The following is a 9,251-nucleotide window of genomic DNA, read 5'->3' as shown; positions in this document are numbered from 1 at the left end:
TGTGTTGCTGGAAAAGCACAGCAGGTCAGGCAGCATCTAAGGAGCAGGAGAATCGACGTTTCGGGCATGAGCCCTTCTTCAGGATTCCTGAAGAAGGGCTCATGCCCGAAATGTCGATTCTCCTGCTCCTTGGATGCTGCCTGACCTGCTGCGCTTTTCCAGCAACACATTTTCAGCTCTGATCTCCAGCATCTGCAGTCCTCACTTGGGCTTGTCTGGTATCTTCTAGGAGAAAGTATGTTCACCTTTTGATATATCTATAGCATAGCAGACACATTATGAAGTTGAGCTCTTCTGTGCAGCAGTCTCATGTGCCTGATATCTTTTTTCTCTTTTCTACATATTCTTGGTGGAAGATCATGCTATAATGGGTGAATTTCACTGTGATTATTGAAGTTTGATGGGGGGGTGAGTGTTGGAAACAAATTCACACTCTTGAGTAAATGCTACGTACCTGAATGACTTGCTATGGTATCACTGTCTTTAGTGGATTAATAATGGCTAGTCAGCGGTTTGGTATATCTCCTGTCACTTGGCAAAATGAAAATGCTGGCATATTCTGTTTTGGTTCTGGGGATCCACTTTACTTTGGCATTCATTTCCACAGCCATGTTAGTCCTGACATGGATTAGGTCTTATGGAATTTCCATCCCAGGCAAGTATGTGAACAAATTAGGAATTTGGGCTGGAATTCAGTATACGGTACGCAGGTTTCATCTTTTTTTTTGCCTCTCTTCAATGGTATTCCTGCCCAATCCACAGCAGCTGGATCTTCAGGTCCATCGATCATTCAATTTCATAATTCTAGCTTCTCAGCCTATGAGTGGTATATTGGAAGTCTCATCTGCCAGGTGGAGAATTGGAGAGAGGCCTCCTTTCAGTAAAGCTTCCCAAGCTACAGGCCAGCACAGGGAGGCCCCTTGCTATTGGGATCAAGATGGAGGTGGAAGCCCTGCCTAGCAAGAGCTCACTTAATTCATCCAAATCACAATGAAGTATCTCAGCATTCCCCTCACAGCTCACCCTCCCATGTAGCTTTGTTTTAACAGTTCTGGAGATGATAAAATAAGTGTTTCCTTGCTAATGCCCAGCTAGAAATTTCTCATTAGATATGTCAGTCATGGGGAAAAGATTCTCTCAATCTACCATAATTTTGTATACCTCAAACAGATCACATCCCCTCACCCCCTGCCAACCTCATCTGCTCCAAGGAATACTAACCCAGCCTGACCTGTGTCTCCCATAACTGGGAATTTTCAACCCAGACAACATCTTGGTGAATCTCCATTACACTCTCTCTAGTGCAATCACATCCGTCCAATAGATCAGTACAGCTCAAGGTTTCATATCTGTGGCCTAATTGATGTTTTATAAAGTTATAAAAAAAGTTCCTTGCTCCAATGTTCTACACTTTAGCTAATGACTACAAACATCCGTTTCTTTCTTCACCACCCGTCTACTTGTGCTGACACCTTCATGGATCTATGGATTTGTATATCTATGGTTCTTTCGTTCCTCAGTACACTTCAGGGACCTGTTATTCATTGTCAATTCTTCCCTTATTGGATCTCCCAAAATGTATCATCTCACAGTTATCAGGATTAAATTCCATCTATCATTGCTCTGCTCCGTTTACCAGTTGATCAATATCAGACTGTAGCCTGGAACCATTTCCCTTGGTATCAACAACACTATCAACTTTCACGCATCTGCAAACTTACTAATGATAGCTTCCACATTCACATGTACCTCATTAATTTTCATAACAAACAGCAAGCACTAAGCCACATCCATGGTTTATTATATATACTGAGGTGGCTTAGCTGCCTAAATAGGATAGCAGATGCTCCATAGATCATTGCCCATTGTAGTCTCCACAATTCCATTCTCCAAAACAGAGGGAACGCCTGAGGGATCACTTATCATTCCACTGTGTTCACTCAATTGTGGACTCAACTGAGACACGTACCTGCTTCTTGCTCACAAATAAAAAGGTAAACGCTCATCGCAGAGTAGTTAGTTTGATTTTTTAAACTTAGCAGGCTGATCCCTCTCATCACACAGGTGAGTGGCTGTTCTTGAGTTTATATTCTGATTCTCAAAACCAGAGTTGTCAAAGTACAGAAATGGACATGTTGCTAATAAGTGATATGAAGTATTGGAGGTAATAATTCTGATGGAGAATGCGACAATAGCAAATTATATTGTAAATATTGGAGATCCATTCTAAAGGAGACTGCAGTGGGTTTACAGGCAAAAGCACATTGCAATAAAACTGAGATGAGTTTTACTTTAGGCTCTGCAGGTAACCTATGCTACCTGACAGTAGAAACCAACAGAATCAGTTTGACTGCTTGGCTTTCACCTCATTGAAGTTAATGGAAAGTGGAATTGAGCAGCACATAAAAATATCGACTGCTCTGAAATTATTAATTTCATATGAAACATATTCACAGTAAAAGAAAGACGATGACCCAGGGAAATCTTCAGCCAGAAGAAGAAAGACACCGAAGATGACAGCTGCTGTATGGTTTTTGAAATTAAATTGATGTGATTTTAATAACCGTTTTATTGGAACAGTATGTTGTTATAGAGTTGGTGGCAGATAATATTCAGTGAAGAGAAAGGGAGGAGATAAGTAGCAATCCCCTCCATCTTTTCTCTTAACTAATCTATTATTTCTCTCAGCTTATGTCCCACCATCACTCCCATTGATTATTTTTTCCAGAAAGCACCATTTATAATTGAATATATCAACATATGAGAAATCACTGCCAAAAGACATAACTCTATTAGATAATTTGTAATCTAACCAAACAAGTCACAATTCCGTTCATGTTTTGCAATATAATCAAAGCAAAATCTGTTTTTACATCATATCCTGCATTTCCCAATACTAGTGTCCTTGGCTCCGGCCAATTCTGGTGCATTTCCTAAGTTCCATTTGAATGTCTATGATTTGGCCATCAGTAGATTCCACAGTAGATTGTCTTTTTGAGACAGCCGTGGCTGCCTGTCATTAGGGTAAATGCCCTGAAAAATACTCTATTAATGCATTCACAGATTTAAACCACTTAAAAATGATTCATGAATGAACAGTATATATGTTTCATTGTTTTGCAGCTTCCCCAGAAGTCATTACCAGAGTAAAATGGAATTATATTAGTTTCCTTAATAGTTGAACATTATCTGAGTCTTTAAAACTGGACACCTTTTGAAAACAGTTTCTTATAGCTGCCTTGAAAACATAGAAAACTTTAAAAAATGACACAAATTCAAAGCTTTCCATCTTGCTCTCATCAGGACTGAAACACGAACTAAAAATTCAGAGTGAAAACAATTTGTACAACCTGAGAAGAGAGCACTGATTGGTTGGACTATGATTAGCAATGATGGTGCAGCAGGAACTGTAAGTGTCAGTGTTAAGTGACTAATTTGATTGAAAGCAAACAAGTCACCTCTGACTGATTAGAGCATTGCCATGCAAGTGCAGTAGGGATTGGGTCTCTCCATATTCCCTTCATTTTTTAGAGGTGCAATGTGTGGACATATTCTTTTTACCCACAAAGAACAGGACATTATCAGTGTATTGTTATGACATGGCGGTGAACTCTTATGTTAATTAAACTAAATGCCCGGAAAAGCTCACCTCGTCTCATAATCTGTTAAAATATGAGTGACAGAGAACTCCCATATTCCACTAAAGAAAATAATATCAATTTATTCTTTAATTCTAAAACTGAATATTAAACAAAACAACTATTTACAACTCTAAGCCCCTATTTCTCTTAACTGAAAATTATCTGCCACCAAATCTATAACATCATACTATTCCAACAAAATGGTTATTAAAATCACATCAATTTAATTTCAAAACCATACAGCTGCTGTCATCTTCAGTGTCTTTCTTCTTCCGTCTGAAGATCTCCCTGGGTCATCGTCTTTCTTTTACTGTGAATATGTTTCATATGAGAAGGTACCTTTAATAGAGAGTGTTTCAATGTCTTTGGTCTTTCTCAATGGCAGTTACTCTCTGACTTTCAAAATGCTAGCCTTTTTTACACTCCAACATCAGATTGTCTCATTGGTTAGAGTTTGGCAAGACAATTAATTCAAACTTGATTGGGTTTTAGTATCCTGAGGTATAAATTAAACTGATTGATTAAATTGGAATAATTGTCAAAACAGCAACCCCCCCCCCCTTCAGGTATCCATTTCACAACCAAATGTTACGTATTTTCAATTTTCCAGACTGCTAGATAGTCACATGACAAGTACTTGTAAGCTTTCAATGCAGAACAGCACTCACTTTCTTAAAGGTACAGTACTCACCTTCAACTTCATAACACTTTCCCCAAAGAAAAAAATGAAACATCATAATGAAAAGATGGCTTCATTTTAATTTCTAATTCTTAATCTCATTACAATGAAATACAAAAGTCATTACTCTAATTCATATTAATTTTTGCACAACCATATATGTTTCCATATTGGAAACTGTCCAAACTTATCTATACTTTTTCCTTTAAATCCTCGATAATACATCTGCTATCACATTCTTACAACCCACAACATGTACAATTTGAAAATGAAAAGTCTGTAACATAAGACTCCAATGAAATAGTCCCATATTTTTCTCTCTAAATCGTTTCAAGAATGTAAGAAGATTGTGGTCCTTGTACATAACTGTCTCCGACACATTGTTTATCACATAAGCATTAAAATGTTGTAAGGTCAGTACCAAACTCAAAAATTCTTTTTCAATGGTGTTGAATTTCTTTGAAATGTAGCCAATTGGCCATTCAATTCAATCATCATCTTCTTGTAGTAGTATAGCTCCAACTCCATTATCGCTAGCATCGATTACAACTTTGAAGTGTTTCAAAAAAATTGGTGGAGCTAAAACTGTGCGGTGGTTAATACTGCTTTTAAATTCTCAAATACCTCCTGCTGTTGTTTTGTCCACCGAAATTTTGTGTTCTTCTTTAGGAAATCTGTTAGCGGTGCCACCACACTGCTGAAGGTCGGACCAAACTTCCGGTAGAATCCGTTTAATCCCAAAAATCCAAGCACCTGTTTCATCAAGGTTGGTCATGGAAATTCCTCGATGGCCTTCATTGTGGCATTCCTTGGGTCAATCTTCCATGACCGATGTTATGTCCCAAGAACGAATTCTGTTTTCTTTATGTTTATTACCAGTTTTGCTTCTCATAATTGTTTAGAGTTCTGCCAATGGTACCATGTGATCTTTCCATGACTCTCTAAAGATCGCTATGTTATGAAGATGTGTGTACTGTACCTTTAATAGAGTAAAAGCTAGCAGTAACAGCACCAATGGTTCGCAATAAGACACAATGTACAATGTGCCCCAGCTACTGCGGTCGTTTGTTGCCTGGAAACAACAAAACAGATTTGAATTAGGCCAATCAGTTTATATTATACCCCAAAAAATACCAAATTCCAATCAAGTTTGAATTGAGTATATTGACAATCTTAAAAGCCAATGACACAATCCGATGCTTTGGGGTACAAGAGCAGGGAAATTGAACAGTTGGGAGGAGAACTGCCACCAGACCAACAGATGTAGACTGCTCATCAGAACTCTGAGAGATACCTGTCTAGAGAAGCAGTTTGCACAGAGAAAAACCTCAACACTGACCTGGGGAGCACATCTACCAAAGATAAAGAGAAGATTCGACCACTGGCTAGTTTTAAAATGTGAATTTTCAGTAAATCTTAATTGGGAGTTTTATTGGACTAGTATATAGAAGGGAAGGTAAATGATAGGTTAGAGGAAGGATTGTAAATAGTTGTTAGTTAATTATTCTCTGTTGTACTTTAAGAAATAAAGTAGTTCATTTTTACTTGAAATAGTTCTTGGCCACTCGAATTTTTACAGATTACTGCACAGGATGAATCTCTTCTGTGTTGCTGGTTTTAAATTATGCAGGAGGGTTTACCCCATGTCGTAACAATTTCATCGTCCAGATAAACTGCACAATTTGTTAATCCAGCCACAACTCTGTTCATGAGTCTTTGGAATGTGGCTGTTGTGTTCTTCATTCCAAAAGGCATCACTTTGAATTGATATAGCCCATGTGGGATTACAAGCACAGAAACTTCTTTTGTTTTCTCTGATAAAGGTACCTTCCAATAACCACACAGTAAGTCCAACTTTGATGTAACTGGCTTGTCCAACTTTCTCTATACAGTCCTCCGATCTTGGTATTGGGTATGAGTTCGATTTTGTTATAGTGTTGACCTTCCGATAGCCCACACAAAATCATTGAGTCCCGTCAGGTTTGGTTAAAAACACGATTGGTGAATTCCACTCACTTTGACTCTGTTCAATGATGTCTTCATTGAGCAATGCATCCACTTCCTTCTGGACATCTGTGGCTTGGAAAGGATTACGTCTGTAAGTGTGTTGTTTTATCAGAACAGCACTCCCTATTTCCACTTCATGCACAATAGTATTAGTATTAATAGTATTATCCCTATCTTATTCCTATATCTGCCCTCACACTTCTGCAACAAACCTTTCAACTGTATTCTTTGCTCCTGAGACAGATAAGTCACTAACCTATCCCACTCCTCAAGGACTTCCTCATTATTTAACATATTTTGAGGCACATCAAACTCCATGACATCTAGATTTGATTCCTCACTCTGCGGGGCAATAACTAACACGTGGTTATCTCTATTATAATAGTTTCAACATATTCGCGTGACATGCTCCATATAGATTTTCTATCTGGCATCTTTACCAGATATTTCGCCTGAGTTTTTATCTGCCACCTGCTTCATTCTATGCTGTGCCCTCTTCAGGTGCTGTTTAGCTAACTCACCTACCCAATTTAATCTCTCCCTCACCTCAGATACATAATCCAAGTGTGAGATTGCCAACTTTGGCCCTATCATTTCTCTTTAATCAATTTCAAAAACCCTCTCACTTCATGTCTGAATATTAACTCAAAGGGAGCAAACTGAGTTGATTCATTTTGGGCATCTCTAATGACAAACAATACGAATGTGATACCTTTATCCTAATCATTCGGGTAATCCTGACAGTGCACTCTTAACATGGTCTTCAGTGTCTGATGCCACCTTTCCAAAGCTCCCTGGAATTCCAAATGGTATGCACTTGATTTAACGTGCTGTATGCGTAAGCTTTCCATGACTTCCTTAAACAGCCTAGCAGTAAAATTTGAACCTTGGTCTGACTGAATCTCTCTTGGTAGCGCATACTGCGTAAAGACAGCTTCTAACTCCTCTACCACCCTTTTGGTCTTAATACTCCGTAATGGAATTGCCTTGAGAAATCTGGTAGACACATCCATTATGGTTAATAAGTACTGCTTCCCACTTTTAGTTTTCGGGAGGCGACCTACACAATCAATCATAACCCACATCAAAGGTTCTTCGAATGCGGGAATTGGCAACAAAGGTTTTTTTGATTAGATTTCCTACAGTGTGGAAACAGACCCTTCAGCCCAACAAGTACCACCGACCCTCTGAAGAGTAACCCACCTAGACCTATTTCCCTCTGACTAATGCACATAACACTATGAATAATTTAGAATGGTCAATTCACCTGACATGCACATCTTTGGACTGTTGCAGGAAACTGGAGCAAACCCACGCAGACACGGGGAGAATGTACAAACTCCACACAGACAGTCACCCGAGGCTGGAATGGAAGCCAGGTCCCTGGTGCTGTGAGGCAGCAGTGCTAACCACTGAGCCACCATGCTGCCCGGTGTTGGTTTTAATACCGCCCGTGGCATACCTATCATTTGACATGTATAACACATGCAGCAAAAGTTAACCACATCTTTGTGCAGTCCAGACCAATAGAAATGCTTTTGGATCTTAGCCTGAATCTTCCTCACACCGAGGTGACCTCCTACTGGTAATTCATGTGCTACCAGCAACACAATCTGGTGCACTTCTGCCCATTTCTCCTCTGCACTAATCTGCTGTGGTCTCCATTTTCATCCTAGCATTCTATCTTTAAGATAATAACCCTCAGGAATACATTCTGATTCCTTTTCTGGTATGCATCTATCTATATATCTTTCATTGTCTCATCTTTCTGTTTTAAGTCCATTAGCCTTTCAGGACTAAACACTTCTGCCTGATCGTCTGTCTGTTCAGGGTTTTCCTGCATCGTTACATCAAACAGGGCATCCGCTAATTGAACTTCAACTCCTTCATCTTTCTCTTTAGTTTTTGCTTCATGCTGCGACTTATGATAGTTGAATCTTGTTACTACAAATCTGGAAAAATTCCAGGGTATTTTTCTTTTAACTCTTCAGTTCCCTTACGCTTCCTTTGGCTTCTCCACAAGGGGTGTCACTCCCACCTTGGATCCTGCTACTCCCACTGTTACTGTTGCCACTCCACCTTGATCTTACATATGGGAACTTTAAATTTCTATCCACCTATTCCACAAATTACCACTCTCTCAGGTAACATGTCAGAAAGAGTGCAAATACATTTATCTCTTACTGTTGGAGACTAATTAAATCCTGTATCTCTCAAAATTATAACTTCTTTCCCTTGTACCCCTGTTCTTCTAAAGTAAACTTTACCCACAGAGGCAAACTCTTGATAGCGATCAGGCACTAACTCCATACCCAGTCCCGGCCTAGGATGTGCACTCTCCTGCAGCTCCTCAACTTTTCTTGGGGTCTCCTTTAGTATCTTCACTAATGCTATTGGCTTAGCTGCTTTTACCACATCTTTTTCTACAGCACCTTTCTTTAATGACCTGCACTGTAACTTTATGTGTCCCACTTTACCACAGTGGAATACCTGAGACCTTTCACCTCCTTTCCATCCTCTTGGGTTTCTTTTTTAACCTGTGGTGAACTATTACTAGTGTGCTGTAATCTTTGTTTTGTAGTGTAGGATCTCCCCTTCTCCAAATGTCTATCCTTCACAGGATGAAATTCTTCCTGGAAACTAAATTTTGTCTTATGCACCAATGCATATTCATCTGCCATCTCTACCATTCTTCTCACTTCTTGAACATTCTGTTCATCCACATGCATTCTTATCATCTCTGGAAGTGAGTTTTTAAATTCCTCCAGCAGAATAATCTCTCATAGAGCCTCAAAGGTCTTTTCTATTTTTAAAGCCCACACCCATCTATCAAAATTACAATGTTTAATTCTTTCAAACTCAACATAAGTCTGACCTAATTCCTCCTTTGTTTCTGAACTGTTGTCTATATTCTTCTGTTAACA

General features: G+C 39.1%; 1 protein-coding gene across 1 annotated transcript in view; it reads left to right on the top strand.

Moving 5' to 3' along the window:
• Positions 1–497: 497 nt before the first annotated feature.
• The window catches only part of LOC140492353 (uncharacterized), a 46,057-nt gene continuing 37,303 nt past the window's right edge, over positions 498–9,251 (top strand). The window contains exon 1 of the mRNA XM_072591275.1: positions 498–611. Within this exon, the coding sequence (XP_072447376.1) occupies positions 498–611 (114 nt within the window). The remainder of the gene's footprint in view (positions 612–9,251) is intronic.

The sequence above is a fragment of the Chiloscyllium punctatum genome, chromosome 2 (assembly GCF_047496795.1).
Source record: "Chiloscyllium punctatum isolate Juve2018m chromosome 2, sChiPun1.3, whole genome shotgun sequence".
Lineage (NCBI taxonomy): Eukaryota > Metazoa > Chordata > Chondrichthyes > Orectolobiformes > Hemiscylliidae > Chiloscyllium > Chiloscyllium punctatum.
This window is presented reverse-complemented; position numbering and strand designations above follow the sequence as displayed.